Source organism: Bubalus bubalis, chromosome 12, assembly GCF_019923935.1.
Source record: "Bubalus bubalis isolate 160015118507 breed Murrah chromosome 12, NDDB_SH_1, whole genome shotgun sequence".
Classification (NCBI taxonomy): Eukaryota; Metazoa; Chordata; class Mammalia; order Artiodactyla; family Bovidae; genus Bubalus; species Bubalus bubalis.
In genome coordinates, this window is record NC_059168.1 from 30,780,192 (window position 1) to 30,801,951 (window position 21,760).

Consider the following 21,760-nt stretch of genomic DNA (forward strand, 5'->3'; position numbering starts at 1 on the left):
CTGAAACTCCAATACTTTGGCCACCTTATGTGAAGAGTTGACTCATTGGAAAAGACCCTGATGCTGGGAGGGATTGGGGGCAGGAGGAGAAGGGGATGACAGGGGATGAGATGGCTGGATGGCATCACTGACTCGATGGACATGAGGTTGAGTGAACTCCGGGAGTTGGTGATGGACAGGGAGGCCTGGCGTGCTGTGATTCATGGGGTCACAAAGAGTTGCACACGACTGAGCGACTGAACTGAATGACAAGGCTATTTATTGTCACCCCGTTTATTTAACTTATACTCAGAGCACATCATGCAAAATGCCGGGTTGGATGAGTTACAAGCTGGCGTCAAGATTGCTGGGAGAAATATCAACAACCTCAGACATGTAGATGATACCACTCTAATTACAGAAAGCAAAGAGGAACTAGAGAGCCTCTTGATGAGAGTGAAAAAAGGGAGTGAAAAAGCCGGCTTTAAACTCAATATTAAAAAAGCAAAGATCATGGCATCCAGTCCCATCACTTCATGGCAAATAAAAGAGTAAAGGTGGAAGGGTAAAAGGTAGATTTCCTCTGTTTGGGCTCTAAAATTACTGCGAATAGTGACTGCAGCCATGAAATTGGAAGACAGTTGCTTCTTGGCAGGAAAGTTATGACAAACCTAGACAGTGTGTTAAAAAGAAAGACATAACTTTGCTGACAAAGGTCTGTATAGACAAGGCTACGGTCTTTCCAGTTGTCATGTATGGATGTGAGAGCTAGACAGTAAAGAAGACAGAGTGCCAAAGAACTGATGCTTTCTGATTGTGGTGCTGGAGAAGACTCTTGAGAGTCCCTTGGAAAGAAGGAGATCAAACCAGTCAATATTAAAGAAAATCAACTCTGAATACTCTTTGGAAGAATTGATGCTGAAGCTGAAGCTCCAATACTTTGGCCACCTGATGCGAAGAACTGACTCATTGGAAAAGACCCTGATGCTGGGAAAGACAGAAGGCAGGAGGAGAAGGGGACGGCAGAGGATGAGATGGTTGTATGGCATCAGCAACTCAATGGACATGAGTTTAAGTAAACTCCGGGAGTTGGTGATGGACAGAGAATCCTGGCATGCTGCAGTCCATGGGGTCATGAAGAGTAGGACATGACTTGGTGACTGAAAGCAGTGAACATCCCTCACATCTAGTAGAGTACCAGACACACATTGAATAGATGCTCAATCAACAGCTACCAAATACATGACATGTAAGCCCTGCTATGTTCAGTGAATGAGTGAGGATGTCTGCTTTATTACTGACTGTTCTTAGGGCTGGTGGGCTGGACAGAAGGGGTAATAATGGGCAGGTGTTTTTAATCCTTGTCTTTCAGGCTGGTCTCATGATGGCAGCCTTTCTTTATAAGGTCCCACTTTGGTTAACATTTCAACCCGTGCTCCATTCTGGAAGTGACTGGTTTTGAAAACTGAAATCCTGAAAAGTAGTCCCAACAGGAGACATCATAAGACAATGGCTGGCAGGACTTAGCAATCCTGAACTGTTTCAACATTGTTAGCATTCTTGATTTTGAGCTACAAAGCAGAAAGGGAAACGGCAGTCAGTAATAAGATGCTGAGTCAGGAGAGGCAGGCGTTAAATTGTGTTCTGTGCCCTGTTTAATAAAGTGCATTATAGCCAGTGCCACAAATTTGATTTGAACAATTTCTATTTTTCCCAGCAAAGATGTTATTACAGGTCAATCATTTCCATAAGTGAGAGCACATTTCTGGTGTACACTACACTGACAGATGGCTAGAAGACCTCTCTTTCATGATCCCAGGTGGAATAAAAAGGCAATTTACTATCTATAGGACTGTGGGTATACTGGTAATGGAAGAGAATCATTCTTATACAAATAACTCAGTGTTTGAATCTGAACTATCAAATGAATCTGAGCTATAGCCAAATCAATTTGATAAACCATCAGAATATGATTGTACTGGCTCCAGCCTGCAAAAGCAATGCATTAAATTTTCCCCACAGGAAACGGTTTCCCAAGGAAACAGCAATTGCTTGATTGCTTAAAAAAAAAAAAAAAAGAAAACTTGAGTGAGTTTAGAATATAAGGTGAAAACTCAGATGGCTGCTGATGCTCAAGGTCAAGACTCATGAGGGGGAAATTGGGATGCTAGACTGCTCTTGGAAACTCATTGGAGCTTGTCTGTGTACCCCTGGCTTTCTCTGCATCTCTTTCTCTTTGCAGTGGAACATCTCATACTTGCACCCTCAGCTGTTCAAGGGCTCCCTGCTTTTCACTCAGCTAAAATTTTTGCCGTCAGGAAAGGAGTTATGATTGGTTTGGGTGCCCTCCCCTTGACTCCCTTAGAATCCCTTGAATATATGTACTGGGGCAAAGCACTGAGCCTGCTGGGAGGAAAATACGCCACTGTTGGCTCTTGGAGGAGATATGGAGACCGGGCCAAGCTTCCCAACTCCCAGCTTCAGTTCAGGGGCTGTGATTCTTGGTGCGCTTTCTGGACCAGCAACATCAGCTTCACCTTCAAGTTATTAGAGATGTAGGTTCTCAGGCCCACCCCTGACCTATTAAATCAAACCTACTGGGAGTGGGATTAGCCATCTAGAGTTTTACAAGCATGCTGGGTGATTCTGATGCATGGTCAAATTTAGAACTATGGCTTAAGGCCATTTGAGGACCACTTGCCACTGAGGTGGCCCATTGCTGAGTTCTCTGGGATTTGCCCTCACCTGACTTACCCAAGACTTGACGTCTCCCCTGGGCCTGCCTGCACTCAGTGCCTGTTGATGAAGAGGATCTGCCCCTTGCGTTACTTCAGTCAACTCTGAAGGGCCATTCTAACTCCAGAGCTCCCCCTAGAATCAGCTGAAGCTTCTGTTGCAAATGCATTGTAGTTCAACTTCCCTCTTAGCCTGATTCTGCTTGCATCAAGTACTCCCCACAGGCTCCAAGAGCACTCTCCAGGAAGCCTTCTGCATGCAAATACCCACATCACAGTCTGATGTTCAGTGAGAGGAATCTGACCCAAGCCACAGTCACAGCCCTGGCCTGAGCTGCGCCTACGGTGGGCTGAGCGGTCTACACACACTTCTTCTCCTACCCATGAACCCACAGTGCCAGCATGGGCTTGTACTCTGCACACACACTAAGCAAACAGCCTTCAGGCCAGGGTTTACCTGGGATTGGCACATAAGGCTGGAAATAAAGGATAGACTAGGTCCTAAAGCCCCAGGTTAGCATCCAGAGAGGCTGGGAAGACATCTAGACAGACTAACCTGAAAGCCCCAGAAAAGGAGGCTCGACGTTAAGCTGACCAACCTTCTTGCCTCTAAGGGGAGAAGGAGGAGGCGATCAGCAGTTAGAGACTGGGATGTAGGCCAGGATCTTACACATATATCCTCATGCATTGAAATGAAAAGATGTAGAAATGTATTACCCCTCTCTACCTTTTTGCGTGCTTGCTAAGTCATTTCAGTCATGTTCGACTCTGTGTGGCCCCCTGTGGGCTATAGTCCACCAGGCTCCTCTGTCCATGGGATTCTCCAGTCAAGAATACTGGAGTGGGTTTCCATGCCCTTCTCCAGGGGATCTTCCTGACCCAGGGATCAAATCTGTGTCTCTTATGTCTCCTGCATTGGCAGGTGGGTTCTTAATGACTAGTGCCATGCAGGAAGCCCCTCTACCTTTTTAAGTCATGGCAAATGCTTCCTAATTGCTTTGGATTTTCTGTAAATTTTACCCACTGTTTCTGTGGTGAAAGTGTAGAAAATGGGCCTGTAACTTGAGGACTCTGCAAAACTGCTGGTGATGATATTATTCCTCCTCTTGCTGGCATTCATGGCAGGGCTGATTGGGGGTCTGTGTTGGTGTTTTCCACTGGAGACTCTGGTCAGACATACTGTGCAGTGCCTCAGCCTGGGACCTACTTGTCAACATCAAGGGACGTTCTTCTTTGCTGTGTGTGTGTACCTTTTACTAGTGTTCTTGGGCTGGGGGCGGGGTCTCGTGTTGATAGTTTTTCCCCCCATTTTAGTTCACAGTAAATTGAGGGTCCCTTTTAGATGTTCAGTTGGACCTATTGAAGTACTTTAGGTGACAAGGTGTGGGGGGAATGCATAGGATATGAGGCAGGAGACCTAGTTTCTGGTCCAGGCTCTGCCACTTAGTGCAGCAGTGCGAGGGTTAGCAGGTTACTTCCCATTTCTGGCTCTGGTGTCCCCAGCTGGGTGATGAGCTAGACGAGATCCTGTCCAGCTTGAATGTTCCCAGTAGCAGACAGTAGTTAAGCTGCTGCGATGTCATAGTGTACCTGGTGCAGGTCACACGTGGAAACCTACCCCATCACAGACATGTTCTGCCATGAAAGATAGGGGTGCTGGTTTAGGCATGTTCAAAACCTTTAGGACTGTTCACTAAGTGAAATTAACACAGTTGTTCTCCTGGTCGAAGACATCAAATACACTTTCTGTTTGCCTCCCAGGTACTCTAAGAATAAGAAACATTGACTAAGCATTGCAAGCTCTAAGTGTGTTAGTCACTCAGTCATGTCCGACTCTTGGCGATCCCATGCACAGTAACCTCCCAGGCCCCTCTGTTCATGGGATTCTCCAGGCAAGAATACTGGAGTGGGTTGCCATGCCCTCCTCCGGAGATCTTCCTGACCTAGGGATCGAACCCACATCTCCTGCATTGCAGGCAGATTCTTTACCAGCTGAGCCACCAGGGAGGCCCTACTGGTTCTAAAGACTTTGTGTATTGAAGCACAGGGACTGTATGCCTGGCACTCCCCATTTGTTACCCGCAGGTCCTACTTGACACTTCATAGCATATACATGATAGTTCAATATATTAAGCTGCATATTTAGTTCTGTTATCTGACTCTCCTTTATAAGAGTATAAGCCTTCTGTGAGGAAGAACTTCTGTTCCTTGCACTATATACAGTGCATAGCATAGGGCTGGTGCTTAAAAATCTATCTGTTCAATGAGTGAATATATGTATATTCACTCTCTCTCTCTCTCTCTCTATATATATATGTATATACACATACACTTACATATATATTATTATTAAGCTTCAAACAGTATTAGGACATGGATATTATTGTTCCTGTCATTGTTTTAGGTGAGGAAACTGAGGTTTAGAGAGGTGAGAGAACTGGTTTTAAACCTAAGTAGTCTTCTCTGGCATCTCTGCTTTAATCATGCAAACATCCCTTCTTTCGTACAGGTTGCCTCTCTGAAACCAGGCATTCTGGAATGATCTTTGAACTTATTTAAAGAGACAGAGTCCCATATAAAAGTTACAACAGATCCTTTATCATCGTTAATAATCATTAATAGAATTTCTGCTCTACCACACAGGATCTCATTCTAGAGATGCACAGGTTCCAACCTGAAGGAGAATGCAGCTGCCCCCTGGTGTCTGTGGGGAATTGGTTCCAGGACCCACTGCAGACACCACAATCCATAGATGCTCAAGTCCCATGGCATTGCCTTTCTTATCCATAATTCTGCATCAAGGATTCAACCAACTGCAGACAGTACATATTTATTGAAAAATATCCATATATAAGTAGACTCATGCAGTTCAAACCTGTGTTGTTCAAGGGTGAACTGGAAAGCTTTTTGGTGAAAATGAAAGTGATGTTGATAGATGGTAGGTAGGTAAGTAAATAACCTGTGTACTGACTGCCAAGTAAGAGGTACAAGCTAGTGGCTCGCAAGTGCCTGAACTGACCTCAGAATGCAACAGTCATTCTGCAAACCTTTACATCTGTTCACATGTTTATCTGTTTCTTTGCTTACTATTTCTTCTTGTATCTGACTCCTTCCTCTGGATACCTTTCTTCTTCCTGTAGTACATTTGTCCATAGATGTAGTGGGTCTTGCTTAGAGCCTGGGGAAATACATTTTAAAGAAGGTCTTGCAGATCTGGGCCCTTCAGCCATAAAGGCTGTGAGAGTTGCAGGAGGAGGAATTTACTGTTAGCAGAGATTGTCAATGAAGAGCTGGGGGTTGGAGTGGCCCATGTGGAAGGGAAGAGTAGGGGCAAATAAAAACAGAGGAAAGTCACTCCTGGTGGTAGAAATGAAGATGAGCAAGCAACAATAGAAGGAGAGGTGCTGATACAGGGGCATGAGGCACTGGAGGCATCCCAAGAGATCTGGAATTAAGGCAAAGAGGATCCAAACATAAATGTGTGTATTTCTCACTGGTTTGAACAAAACTCCTGGACCCTGAGGGTGAAGATGAAGAACTGTGCTTTTCCTTTCAAGGAAGAGATGTATAGCAGAGTGGTTCAGAGTGCTCTAGGAGTCAGACCAGTTTGGTGTAACATCTGCACTCTAAAATTTCTGTGACCTTGGGTGAGTTGACCCCTCCAGGGAAGCCAGTCTTCCTTTCTCTAAAATGGGACCAAATAGCTCCTACCACAGAGGTTATTATAAGGATTAAATTAGAAAATGCCTCTTACATTTTTGAAATACTCTCTGGGACTTGATAAGTGCTCATTAAGTAGTTGTTGTTATTGTTATTACTGTATTGATATTTAGAGTGTAGATCAGCCCTAAATTGTCCTATACACCTTTGCAGATGATGCTGATAAAATCTGATCTTAATTGCCAGCCCTGTCCTGTAAGCATCCCTGAATGGGAGAAAGTTGACTGCTAACTTACAGATGCTGATGTTTTTCACTTGGAAGCAAGGGAGGCTACTCACAGAATGACTGGTCCAGAGGCTCCCTGGAAAACATCATTAGGTAGTTCTTCCAAATTACTGTTATCATTTAGATTCCTGGGGATGGAGTTGAGAAAAGAAGGAGGGAAACACAAAGCCACATAAACATCACTGTTAAAAGAGCCATTTCCCTCTAAATGGCCTGGAAGAATAGTCGGGGCTACTTACAGCTCATCGAGTTGGGTTCCATTGAATGCACAGTTGTGTATTTCTTGAATCCCATTCTTACTCAGCCATCTGAAATAAAAGACCCATTAAAAAACCAATAATGTCAGATGCAAACAGTACACGAGTTTCATAATTGGAAGCACTGGGGCAAGGTCAGACAGCACAGGTTAGTGGCATAAATAAAATACCACCCTAAGACTCAGGGAGCAGGGTGGAAGGGAGACTGATTTATCACTGTATAACCTTTTGTAATGCTGGAAGTTTGCATTATGTGCATGTATTACTTATTCAGAGAAATCAATGAAATTTAATTTTCAGAAGGCACACTTAGGCATAGCAGCCTGGATTCCATAAGGTCTTTGCACATATCATTTGTGTGTAGAAATGATGCCATGGGAGGAGCAGACAAAGATCTTTCCCATCCTGAAGGACAGAGATCATACTGTTATTGAACAAGTGTCTGTTAGACAGAGAAAGAACATATTGTATCCCCTTTCTCTATTGCCTTAAGCCTCTCACTCATGCTCATTCACAGCAGCGGGCCTGGCTGTCATCAAAAAGTGATCTAATTAAACTGTCAGACAACCTGAACATCTCCCATGACCCATAAAGGACCTGGCTATTGGAGGTTTGTGGAGGTGGCTCTGGGTTAAGCCAGAAAGGAAGAGAAATCAATTATAGAGGCTGTGGGCTGTGGCAGGGTGAGATGGTGTGAGCAGGAGAGGGAGGAGGCTCTGGGGGAGGTGGGACGGGATGGGGAATCGTCATCCAAATTGTGCAAAGAAGGTCAGTGAGCAGGTTTGCCTGGACAGGGGAGCCCAAGGGCACCTTGGGCTGACAGATCTGCACTGCTGTGCTCCTGGATGGTCTGAAAACAAAAACAGAAACCCAAGTATGAGAACGCTTAGCCCAGGGAGCCCGGGATCACTTGTTCTTGATTTGCCGTCAGGTCCTCGTCCTTGTCGGTTTGGTGGGTTTGCAAATAGCACTGTTGCCAAAGCTGACCCAGGGACACTCCCATGTGTCCAGGATGTTGAGAGTGTCTGTTGCTGCAGTGCGGAGCCCAACAAGCTTAAAATCAGAGGAGGACACTGTGTGTGTTTTTCTTCCCCCTGAAAGCTAGTTAGCTGAAAATCCACACAGGAGCAATGCAGGTCTTTCAGAACATTAGCAACAAACTGGTGGATTCTGATGGCCAAGAAGTAGCTGTGCACCCCCAATCCTGCCTGCCCCACACCTTCCCAAGTGTACCCAGCACATCCAGCCTTCCTGACTGATTTGTCAGCCAGTTGGCTGCAGCTGTCCCTAACCGGTGGGAGGTGGATCCTAGGGGCTTTGGACCAGACAAAGGAGTCAACAAGCTTTTTCTATGAGGAGCCCAGTAATATATTTTAGGTTTTGTGGGCCAAGAGGCAAAATGAGAATATTACATAGGTACTTTGTGTTAGTCACTCAGTTGTGTCCGACCCTGCGACCCCCTGGGCTGCAGTCCACCAGGCTCCTCTGTCCATGGGAGTCTCCAGGCAAGAATACTGGAGTGGGTGGCCGTACGCTCCTCCAGGGATCTTCCAACCCTGGGATTGAACCCACATTGTCCTTTCCCGCATTGCAGGCAGATTCTTTACCATCTGAGCCACCAGGAAAGTCACCAGGTACTTTATATAGGTAATTAAAAAACAATTTCCATGAGATTTTTATTGACCAAAGTTACCAAAGTATAATAGTAATAATTAAGTACAATTTTTTTTGGTAATATAGGTCTACTATTGAAAATAATGGATTTTTTTCTTTTATTTGGAGTACTATTTTGCTTCATTTAGGTTCAGCATTCATGTTCCTTATCATCAAAATCTTGATTTATAGAAACAAGTCCTAGATTAAGGACTAGATTTGGCCCATGGGCTGTAATTGGCTGACCCTTAATCCAGCAAAAGTGGTGAGCAAATCCATATGACTGCCACTTATCTTTTTTCTATAGGCTAGATAATTAATACTTTTTTTCATGAATAGAAATAGATGTGGCTATGTAAAATGCAGACTAATTTAAGATAATTATTGTATTCAAAGTAGCCCTTTTTCTTTACTGATTTTCTTAATCAATAGAGGAGGTAGCATTTTTTGATGTCAATAATGGATTATCACACAATAAACTATGTCCAGAATTCCTGCCTAGGGGGTTATGTTAGGCAGTAGAACTCTCAAACTATTACCAGAGAAGCTGGTAATTGTCAAATACATGCCTAGTCTCTTAAGAGAGGTAGCGCTGGTTTTAAAACCAGCCTCATGATGATGGTGACGACAAATATGGCAGAACATCAGCTAAGGAATAACTGAAGCATGGTTTTCCTTAGGCTTTTTTTTGTCCTTTCCCCAGTATGTTCAGTCATTGAAGGCTCAGGAAGCCCCAGAAGCAGAGTCTGTCCTCTTTCTAAAGAATGAAGGTGTGGGAGGACGTGAGGGGCAGGAAGCTCACTGAGGGGCAGGAAGACGGAAGCCAGTTGAGGAAGGGAGGAAATGCATGTGGAGTAAGGCCGTAGCTAGGTGCTTCCCTGTTCAGACTTTCTGGTTGCATGGTCAGTGGAGAGGTGGGGAAGGGCTCCAGGGCCTCCTTGTGGTGGGCTTTTACTCTTCATTTCCCCCTGAGCTGCTAGCCAAGTGTCTGATAATCCTTCATTGTTGGACTATTTTAAAAATATATTTACTTATATGTATGTAGAAAAGGGGTTTAGGATTTTGAAAGATGCAAAGAGAGCTTTTGCCATCATCAGAGCTACTTTGCCAGGTTTTTTTTTTTCCCTGAGTACCCTTGGGTGTCCCTAGAGGCAGAAAGTGTCCCTATAGCCCAAAGTAGGGCCCAAAGAACAACTGAAGACTTAAACTGTGGAGTGTGGACCTTCTGATTCTGTTATATATGGATTAAGGGCCATCCAAGGTTAAGGGGAAAAAAAAAAGAAAAACTTTTCTCACAAATGTGAATTGGTCCTTTGGAGACATGTTTGAGAAGTGTTGATTCTTATGAAAACTGTCCTCACTAGGAAAGTAGGTTCTCAGTTCTGGGGATCCACATAGTATCCATGGACAGGAGTCAGTGAAGAGCAGCTATGATCTCTATTTTTTATTTTTTGTAGTCTCGGGTTTCTGAGATGGTGTCTCAAGTTCTTATTTCCTTAAGTTCTTTTCCTCCACTTGGGAAGAGTTAAGACTAGGTAGGTCAGGAGAGCTTGCTTTCTGTCTGATGTTCTGGATAAAAAGGATGCATGCTGCTGCTGCTGCTAAGTCGCTTCAGTCATGTCCGACTCTGCGTGCCCTATAGACGGCAGCCCACCAGGCTCCACCGTCCCTGGGATTCTCAAGGCAAGAACACTGGAGTGGGTTGCCAGTTCCTTCTCCAATGCATGAACGTGAAGAGTGAAAGTTAAGTCGCTCAGTTGTGTCCGACTCTTAGCGACCCCATGGACTGCAGCCCACCAGGCTCCTGCGTTCATGGGATTTTCCAGGCAAGAGTACTGGAGTGGGGTGCCATTGCCTTCTCTGAAATGATGCATATCAGTGCACAAAACTGTGAGAATGTTATTAGTACATACCAGTTTTTAAAAAGTGAGATAATTGACATCTGACATTATATTAATTTCAGGTTCCCACTTTTATGTTTTCTATAAAAATACTCAGTTCCCTGGTGGTCTGGTGGTTAGGACTTGACGCTTTCATTGCCCACGGCCCAGGTTCAGGCCATGATTGGGTAACTGAGATCCCACAGGCCTCGGTGCAGCCAAAAAAATAAAAAGAACTGTATTAATAAACTTGCTACATGAACTTATTTTGAATACATATATTTGAATCACAATATTTAAAAATGACATGTATATTTACAGCAACATTTAAAACAGCTCAAGCATCCAGGTAGTTCTGATTCCGTTGATCACTAAGCTCCTCCCTCTATTATGCCAGCCAAGAATCCCTTTGCTGTAATACAGTAGGCCAGTGGTACTCAGATACTCACCATTTTCCAGAAGTTCCCTTTTACCTTTTTGTTTTAACCTTCTTGGCTTTGGAGATTCAGTTTCCTCTGCTCCTCCTTTGCCAATGCTGTGGCTAAATTCGACTCATCTTTTAAGGCCTTCCTTCTCTCACTTAACTCTTCCTTCAACTCTTATGTCAAATTGTATTATTTCTCCTTTATGCTTAGAACAATTACTTTTATTTTGCACATATTTCCTACTGCTTATTTCTTTTGCTTTCTTGTTCTCTCATGCTTCTCACACCTCATCAACTCATTCCAACACACACACACACACACACATTTCAAATATCATGAGCAATATTAAGTGGAAGGATTAGGTATTATCTACAATTTTGTCCTACTGCTGTGTACTCTGAATCCATGCCTTTGATTTTATATTTTCCTTCATACATCCTATTTCTCTCCTAGTCCCTTTCAAATTTTTCTGTTGGTTCTCTGTAATAAATTTTTTGGTCTCCCCTTGTGGCTCAGCTGGTGAAGAATCCGCCTGCAATGAGGGAAACCTGGGCTTGATCCCTGGGTTGGGGAGAGCCCCTGGAGAAAGGAAAGGCTACCCACTACAGTATTCTGGCCTGGAGAATTCCACGGACTCTATAGTCCATGGAGTCGTGAAGAGTCGGACACAACTGAGTGATTTTCACTGTAATAAATTTACGTCAAATACTGTGTTTAGCTTTATTCTTCAATATGTCCTCTCTACCTACTATTTACCTCTGTTCCCTCCCCTTCTCTTTTATTGTTTTTGTTTGTTTGTTTTTCATATAGATGGATCTCTGGATCATATTACTGCTTTGAAAAGAACCCACATTCTTTCTGGAGTAGAACTTGCTTTTTGTACATACCGCATATTGAAACACACACAGTATATTTTAAAGAACCACAGCAATTTGTGAAATGTAAAGAGAAATACTTTTCTTACATATGTAATTGCAATTACCAGTCCCCCAAATGTCATTCTGTGCATTTAACTTCCAAGGATCCCATAAGCACTTGGGTAGCCTGAGTGCCCTATTTCCTGGCCATCTTGGGGAGTGGATAAACTGCTACACAGGCTACTGGCACAAACGATTAAAAGATAGTTCATTAACAATGTAGAGTACATTTATAAACTTTCCCAAAAATCAGAGAGAGTAACTCAAGCTCATTAAAAAAACGTGATTGTCCTAAGCAAATGTGAAGTCATCTTATATGCCCAGTGTGGGGTTGAACAGGAGCTGCTTGGCATGGTTATGAGGGAATATCCATGTCTTCCTGATTCAGACTCCTCCTCGATCTTTTTCTTTGGGCAACAAAAGCCTTTCCAGGCAATAACTAACTTTATTGATGCATGGGTTATTCTGTCCCTCAGAACAGATGTTGCATCACAGGAGACCATCATTCAAAGAGCAATTTTAAACTTGAATCGCACCACAGAATCATAAATTATTAACATGGCTCCATGCTGTGATTTGGAAATGTAAAGTTGGGAAGAGAGAAAAACACAGAACGAGAGAGAAATTGGAATGGAGAAATGCCAAAGTTATACCCCACCCCCCGGCCCTGCAAAAAAAGGAACATACCATTATGACAAAGAAAGCATTACATGAAAAGCCAAATGTTACTCCATTGGATTTTTTTTTCTTTACTTACACAATCATACTTTCAAAACTTAGCCCCATGAAAGAATTTCTTTCAACTGTGTGGATGTTTATATTATCTTGAATATCTCTAGAAAAAAGTACAGACAGATTAGATGTTTATATCAGCTCCATCCTGTGTCACCTCCCCACATGTAGTCTACTTGGGATGGTGTAGTCTTTAACTGAGGTAATGCTTGAGTAGTTATTGTTCTGAAGAATGAGGAGCTCAACGTTTGGGAAATTGATGACATCTAATTTATCTCTAGTATATCAGTTCTTCTTAAAAGTGCAATTGCAGACATGCAGTCTGTTACATCTCTGAAAGTTTTCTAGGCTAATTCAACTGTGTGAGGTTCTACCATACTCATTTATTATCCTTGCCTCCACAGTTGGTACCTGCTCAATATGACAAAGTCACTTAAGCTGACCTTTCATTTCTACCAAACCTCTCCATTCACCTTAGCTGGGCCTTCATCTTCCTCCATTTCAATCTACTTCTTGAAGCTAGTTTTCTTCCTCTGACCTCTTTTGAGTCACAGAAAAGTTTGATCATTGGTTTTCCTCTTCCTGACTAAAAGGCTGAAGAAATTCTCATTTTTCTGTTTGTACCTCTCATCCTCTGAAGCTTCCCTGTTGAGTCTGACCTAACATTTAAATGTAAAAGGAGTAAACTGGGACAATTTGAGGAACTAGAGGGGATTCTCTGTTTTTCTTTCTCCCTCCCTCCCTCCCTCCCTCCTTCCTTCCCTTTGCTCACTACATCCCTTTCCTACCTCTTCCCTTTGCATCTGTCCAGATTCTTACCATTTCACTATTGAAAATAAACTTGCTATTATATGTTGCCTTTTCTGTTGCTCTTTCAAAATAGATACCTTGGGAAAAGGTAAATACATTGTCATTAACACTTCAGTCAAGTGATTTCTTTATGCCTGGGGCAGCCTGGGCATTCTGGAAGGAGGAGGGGAGGCTGGTGGAAGACAAGGGGAGTTACAGGAGGGAGGCGTGAAAAGCCCTCAACAGTGAAGAAAGGAGAGACTTCCTGATTTGCTGCAAGCTGGCTCTGTTGACAGCTGTCTGACTGAGGAGCCTGCTGACTCAGCCTGCTGACTAAGTTGAGATTAGCTGGTCTTTAGGTAAAGCTGGGATGCTTGCTGTTTACCTTCCTACCCCTGCTCACCCAGAGCAACACGTATGGAGGATGTAGAGTACAAAATGCTTTTTACAGGCCCAGAGGCTGTTGGGCAGAACAGCTATGAGTAAAGAGTTGGTGACCGCTCTTCAAACTTACAGTAAAACCTTTTGGAGAGACTGAATCTTGTGAACAGCTGGCAAGTGCTTAATACCTGTGTTGGATATTAACCTAGAGAGAGACAAAATAAGAGTGAGTGAAAAATGAAGCTGGCTGTTTTAACAATTGGCACCGTCTAGGCTTTCAAAATACAAAATATCCATATTAAGCTTTCAGAAAAACTACCCGAAAATCCCATAATACACGTGAATCATGTTTATGTTTTCTATTTTAAGGCTCTAATCAGGGTTTAGGAAGCTGCTGATACCTTAGAGAAAAGAAACTTACACTCAGACACAAAGATGGACACAATGCACACTTTTGCTAAAAAAGAAGAAATCAACATAATCCCAAAAGTAATTTGCAACTGGACAACAGAATTTACCTAAATGATCCCCTACTTCCAACCTCTACATACTCTAAAGAATTGCCTCTTCTCCTCTCCAAATGATTCTGTCGCTATTAGGGCATGAATTCCATACCCTTTGACCTCAGAGGATGCATGTGGGCCCATCAAACTCTCTCCTGGGAAGAAGTTGGAAGTTGGTTAGCGCAGAGTCCACTGATGCCATCATGCTCATGAGATGGTCCCTATATTTCTAGAGCTGAGATTTCCAGAGCTATATTGGATCCTTCCCAAGGCTTTCATGTCTTGGCCTGGGTTCCCCAGGAAGCCAAGCCTGAGATAAAGACTGCCTTATAGATAGTATATTTGATAATGTGACTTCAGTGAGTTGGGACAGGGGAAATGAAACAGAGATGGGGGAAAGATAATCAATATGAGTTGAGTTGGCCAGCACTACTTGTGACTGGTCTTTAATGCAAAGGACTTCACGTAGGATATTTTCAAAATGGGTATCAAAACTGTTGCTCTGAATGAGGAAGAAAGGGAAGCATTTATTCATAGACTACTATTTCCTGTTGGTTGACGGCATCCCCATGATGTTAACTCTCCACTCTGACTTGTACACTTGTGGGTGCTCAGAGACTTCCCTCTGGGCATCTCTTACATTGGTGTAGAAGCTGCCCTGGGACTAGAAATGAGAGGAACACAAGGTCAGAGTAGGTGTTGTCCAGCTGAAATTAAGCCGGTTGAAATTTGAGTGGAACTGGCTTCCACAGAAGTGGTAAAGAAGATTTTCAATTGACAATGAGAGTTGTCTGGCATACTGTTTTTCAGCATTTCTCAGGCTCCTGTGAGATACTCAAAATCCTCCCAGTACCTCCCCGCTCCCATTTCCATTTTCTCTGTGTGTCTTACATACAGTTGGTCTTTTTGCTGGCAAGCTAAAGAACCTGCACCAGTACGCTCATCATTGTGAAAGAGCATGTGTGTCTGGGGTTTATGATTCTAGACTAGACTTTGGTGTCCTGCTCTTTGCTTCTGTATTCAGAGAGCCCATAAATTCTGCCTATGGATTCTCTGTAATGGTTCTCAGATGTTTTGCTCCTGCTTGGTTCTCAGTGATCCACACAGAACACATCTTCATCAGTTCTTCTTTTGATTATTTTGACAGCCCTTGAGATGGTCTCCCTTTGTTTTTCATTTGTGGAAAATGGCTGTTACCATGGTTTTATTACGACTTCATTGTGTTATTTACTTTAAAATTTTTTCCCACTGAAATATAAACTGTTTTGTGTAGAGACCTGAGTTAACACAAGCATATACAGCTGTCTATCAGCCAGCACGCTCAAGATAAAACCCAGTGCCACCAGCCTTCAAATTATGCTGTGTTGCCCCTTTGTACAATAGTCACCTCTCCTTTTACTTCCTATTCCTACCAACCGCTGATCAGTTTCTATTTACGTAATTTTGCCTTTTCCAGAATGTCATACCAGTGCAACCATACATTATGGAACTTCTTTCATACAGTATAAGGCATTTGAGATTCTTCCATGTTGCTGTATGTGTCAGTAGTTCACTGTTCTTTATTGCTGGTTAGTCTTCCTTTAAATGGGTATATCATCATTTGTTCATTCATCGGTAAAAGAACACCCAGGTTGTTTCCAGCTTTTGTGATTATAAAAAAATACTGCTTTAAACATTTGTGTATTATGTGTGTGCGTGTTTGAGTGAGAGAGACTAAGACTGACAGAGGGAGAAAAAGAGAGACCATTTCTACTTTCCTTGGGTAAATGTCTATGAGTGGGATTGCTAGGTCGATGGTGAGTGTGTGTTTAACTGTATTAGAAACTGCCAAACTGTTTCTCAAAGTGACTGTACCATTTTGTATTCCAGCTAGCAATATATGAGAATTCTAGCAGCTCTGTATCCTTTGGTTTTTTAAAAAGATATATTCTTTGAATATAAAAATAATATATATTTATTGTGAGACTTATGGAAACATCTACAGATGACAGTAAAAATCACCTGTAGATTCACTACCCAGAGATAGCTTCTGTTAACATTTGGAGTTTGAAATTTCTAACCCAAACAAATAGCTTTCATGATTGCTCTCCATCACCTCTGAGATGCTACTCAGAGAAATATCAACAGAAACATTGCCATAACTAAATATCTGCTAGCTTGACACACTCCTATTCTACATTTGTTATTTAATCATATCCAGCCTTCTACTATTTTTAGATCACTTCCCATGGGTCTATGGAATATTCTTTTAATGAGACATCAAAGCAAAGACCACACTTAATATTCTTTGACAATCTACACTACTACATGCAGATTGGGAATACAGTATGTGCTCATAAAATACTAGGTTAATTGGTTGATGTTTCTAAAACATTTCTTGCTTCTGTCACCAGAATTTATTAAAACCCTTATTCCGTTAATTTACTTGTCAGGTATCATGGCTACTTGGAGTAATTCATCTTAAACAGGGAAAGGGAGGTCTGGAGGCCAGGAATCAGGAGGATGAACATGTTAAGAACTTGACACAAGCCATTTCATCTTTCCAGATTGGAAAGGACACGGAATGTGTGAATATCAAGGTAGACATTATATCAGACACTGCTCTACCCTGCTTCACATTCTTTTGTTCCATCTTTTACTCTAGTGGTTACCATAGCAGCCAGCTACATACAGATTTAACTTAGCAGACACTGGCCTCAATTATACTGGGTCTCTCTCATTTTCTACCCTAGGCTCCTCTACCATCTCTGGGTGGGACACTTGTAAGAATCTGCTCAAGTATTTTGAGGCAGGGGGCAGATTGGGAAGTACTAGGAGGTTGCCGTGTCATAGGACAACTTTTCTAGTGGTGAACTCTTCCATCCCTTGGGTGAACAATTCTGAATATACTCTAAAGGACACCTTAGATGGATTCTAGCATAATTAGGCCTTGATTTCCTGGTGGCAGTCAGCTGATAAGATATTTCTGAGTTAGCTTCCCTGATTCCTTCTTTTCTTCTTCTTAGTCGTCTAACCCCTCTCCTCCAGTTTGAATGTAAAAGAAACTGCTTATTTGTTGAGTCCTTGTTCAGACATAGTTTGGATCACCTAGACTAAGAGAGAATACTAGCTTGTACCAAGTTTCACATTTTCATGGACTCACTGATGGTTATCATCTGTCTTTACTCCAAATTTGTCTCCAGTTGCAGCCCAGCTTTGTTTCTCTTCCTTATTTTACAGTAAAGTTTCTAGAAAGGGTTGTCTGTGAATGCTGTCTTCATTTTCTATGTTCTATTCCTCTTCAACTTGTTGAGGATGCTCCAATTTTTTTCATGCTATATCTCTCCACTGAATCCACTTTTCTCATGCCCCATGTCTACTAACCCATGAACAATAAATCTAATGGTCACTTTAAATTCTCATTTTTTGTTTATGCCTTTCAGAATTCAGTATTCTCTGCCAAGTCTCTCTCTTTTATTAGTTTCTGTCCAGTCGAACTTTTCTATTATTCCACATCTTTGTTACTCCCTTTGACCTTTTTTTATTGTTGATGCCCCCACTATCTCTGGGCTTTCTTGGTGGCTCAGCTGATAAAGAATCAGCCTGCAATGAGGCTGACCTGGGTTTGATCCCTGGGTTGGGAAGATCCCCTGGAGGAGGTCATGGCAACCCACTCCAGTATTCTTGCCTGCAGAGCCCGCCATGGACAGAGTAGCTTGGTGGGCTACAGTCCAAGAGGTTGCAAAGAGTCGGACATGACAGAGCAGTAAGTACATGGCACATTGCCTCTATCTGTACTCTGAGCCTTCTGCCCTTTTTCTCTCATTTTGCTGGGAAGTTCTCATTTCCCATGGCTTCAAATAGTGTCGATATGATGACCACTCCTAGATTTATAGTTGACTTCTGACCTCTCCAGTGTGTCCCTAAAGTTTACTTCATATATCCTGTTCTGGATGTCTTATTGGCATAGTGAACTAAACTAGTTCCCCCACTATTACCTTCACAAAACTGCTCTTTCTTAGTTCTTCCTCATAAATAGCATTCCCATCTATCAGTTGTTAGAAATGTGACAGTAAACTTGGCTTCTTCACCCTCATCGCCCAGAATTCAGTCCATCTCAAAGTCCTCTTAGATTCCATTTCCAAAATATTTCTTGATTCCATATAATTTCTTCCATCTCTGTCAACACCATTCAAGAGCAAACCGCCGTCATCTTTCAAGATTTCTGTCATAGTCTACTGCTTTCCTGACGTTTAATCCTGTCCTTTTCAAACCCATTCTCCATTCAGCACAGAGCATTCATTTTAAAAATGTAAATCAGATGGCATTAGTTCTCTGCTTTTCTTTAGTTATTTCCCATAGTAAAATTTCTACTCTTTACTGCCTACTCTTGCACCCTCATCTATGTCATTTCCCCAATTCACTTCAGCACCACTGCTTTCCTTCAATTTTTCAGATACACTAAGTTACACATTTGCTTATGCTCTATCTGGAAGGCTTGCCATCCACGCCTTACCTGGCCAACCTCAACTCATCCTTCAGGGTTCAGTTACAAATGTCATTTTCTGAGAGAAGAGCTCCCTGATTGCCAAGCTAACTTAAGGTTTTTGATTTTTCCCAGTATAATCATATTCTTTTTAGCAATTTTCCCTTACTACTGCTCAGCAAAATTCTCAGCTGTATATGATTTTGTGTTTATGTCCTATTCAACATCTGTGTCTTCAACCAGATTGAACATCTTCAATATTCTTCCGATGACAGAAATCATGTTTTTTCCTGAAAACTCAATGTTGACACAGTGGATGACACATGTCACGTGCTAGTGTATGTACCAGGCCAGGCAATGTGTTATGTGTTGTCAGAGATGAACACAAAAAAGGAATCACTCACTAGCTATGTTTCATACCTAATGGATTTAATATTAGGTTAAATTGTCCATTATCTAATGTATAACAACCTGGCTGTCTCTTAGTAAATGAGTAAGAATTTTATATAATTGAAGGAGAAAAAGATTTCTTATTGTCAACAAGAAGAGTGCAAGTACATTATTTAATATCAATAATATGCACTCCCAAAATCACTTATACTTAGGGGACATCTATGAATGTCTGTAGATGCACATTGAAATCTTTGGTCTTTATAGAAAACACACAGCAAAAACGGCTAAGATTATTCCAGTAGTTTTGAGTTTTAGACACTTAAAAAGATCTAGTGACTATCTAGTGAGATGGATTATTGATGATAACTCTATAGCTGAAACTCTTCATAACCCCAAGATAACTCAGGAAATGGGGTTTGGATGAACACTTACTTTTCATTTCATTTTTCCCCTTTGATCAATAAATTCATGTCTGATGGAGCCTGGAAGTGGGTAATCAGCTTGGAGCTCTATGTCTCAATGGGTTTGGTTTGGTCAAATGACTGTTTGCTGTGAAATTATTTTGATTCACTCAACCGTAGTTAATCTTCAGAAACAGGTAAAGGCCTGAGGGTAAAATGCCAGCAAATTTAAGTTCTGCAAATGGATTTTCTAAAGCAAGGTAACTGCTCATAGTTGTCCCTTCTCAACAGCCGGCTTTACATTCTCAACTGGTGTTAACATCTTTCATGCCTGACTGTCCCCAGTATTGATTACAGTGATGAAAATGGATCCTTCTGTTGCCAGGATGAACTTAGTGAAGTCCCTTCAGTTGATGGGAACCAATTCCACTATGTCATGCCATCTCACTAAATAATATATTTGCTTCCAAGAACAACTGACCCCACAGCTCTAAGGCTCATTGTTCTGAACATCGTTAGTGATTTCATGAACCTTCAACAGTGCTGATGTGTGTTTTTAATTAAACTTGCAGTGTTTGGGGCTCACTTTTCTTGCTTTGGGCTATACATCTTCCTTCCATACAATGTCCATCCTATCCAAAAGAGGATGCCAAAGACCATACCCTTGTTTTCAGGGAATGCGCAGGTGAATTGAGGAGTTAAGGTTAGTATAGAGGAAATACTCAGATGGGTCTAGTGCTAAGATATATGTTGTTGATGGTGAGTGTCTTAAGACTCAGGAAAGGGGAGAGCAATGTGAGATGGATTACTCATGGAGGAGCTCTTGCAGGAAGGAGAGGAAATCAGATTTTAAGACAGTATAGAGTTTACTGGCCTGAACTAGGGAAATGAGTGTGTATAGCTTAAACCATAAGAGGGGTTGGAGAGATGGGGCACAGAGGGGAATGGAATGGAAAGGGAAGGGAAAGAGAAGGCAGTATCTCAACAACTTTTAAAACTAGGTAGAGAAGCATGCAGAGAAGGCAATGGCACCCCACTCCAGTACTCTTGCCTGGAAAATCCCATGGATGGAGGAGCCTGGAAGACTGCAGTCCATGGGGTCGCTGAGGGTCAGACATGACTGAGTGACTTCACTTTCACTTTTCACTTTCATGCATTGGAGAAGGAAATGGCAACCCACTCCAGTGTTCTTGCCTGGAGAATCCCAGGGACGGGGGAGCCTGGTGAGCTGCCGTCTATGGGGTCACACAGAGTCAGACATGACTGAAGTGACTTAGCAGCAGCAGTACATAATCCAATGAACTGAAAAATGTCAGGAGAACAAGACATCACTCTTCATCACATGTGCTAGCCAAGAATGCAATTTTTTCTATTCTACCCAAAATCCACCATGGCAGGGAATGATCAATTCTGAGACTGTGTGAACCAGTTTTCTTTTAGTTTGTGAACTGAGGCAGAAGCAGAGTTCATACCATGGCCTTAATGGCCTCTTGAGATATTTTAAAGAAAGCTGAGCACCAAAGACTTGATGCTTTTGAACTGTGGTGTTGGAGAAGACTCTTGAGAGTCCCTTGGACTGCAGGGAGATCCAACCAGTCCACCCTAGAGGAGATCAGTCCTAAATGTTCATTGGAAGGACTGATGTTGAAGCTGAAACTCCAATACTTTGGCCACCTGATGCGAAGAGCTGACTCATTGGAAGAGACCCTGATGCTGGGAAAGATTGAGGGCAGGAGGAGAAGGGGATGACAGAGGATGAGATGGTTGAATGGCATCACTGACTCAATGGAGATGGGTTTGGGTGGACTCCGGAAGTTGGTGATGAACAGGGAGGCCTGGCGTGCTGCAGTCCATGGGGTTGCATAGAGTCAGACACGACTGAGCGACTGAACTGACTTGAGATATTTTAGGCAAATTTGATATAAAAATGGGATGCTGTTAGTTGTGTGTCTAGGTTAGGGGTTTATTATTTTTGCCAAAGCACATTTCCTAGAAGCCAAGATCAAGGGTTTGAACTTGACCTCCTTTTCTTGTCTTCTGATTGGTTTATCATGATATATTTGTTTGCACCTAATTTAAGACTGTTTCTTCCTTATTGTTTTTACATTGTAAAGTGCATTTTTCTGTCTCTTAGATAAAGTGTACTTCTTCCTCCTGACCACTCTGGGAGAAGTTAGTTATCCACTGATTCATAAGAAGGAGAGGAGTGTACTATAGTTAATTAATAAAAGAGAAGACTCTTTACCTCTTCAGGCTCACTGATACTAAGATTTCTATTAAATGTAGGTTGTTGTTGACTGAGAG

At 42.3% G+C, this 21,760-nt stretch overlaps 1 protein-coding gene across 7 annotated transcripts in view; it reads right to left on the reverse strand.

Annotated features, from left to right (window-relative positions):
- FSHR (follicle stimulating hormone receptor) overlaps positions 1-21,760 on the reverse strand; it is a 187,661-nt gene that overhangs the window by 13,848 nt on the left and 152,053 nt on the right. For 5 of the 7 annotated variants that reach the window (XM_044925557.2, XM_044925556.2, XM_025260561.3 and 2 more), the window contains 4 exon segments: positions 13,828-13,899; positions 12,550-12,627; positions 6,900-6,968; positions 6,714-6,788 (listed from right to left, as the gene is read on the reverse strand). In XM_044925557.2, coding sequence (XP_044781492.2) covers positions 6,714-6,788; positions 6,900-6,968; positions 12,550-12,627; positions 13,828-13,899 — 294 coding nt within the window. 7 annotated transcript variants of the gene reach the window in all.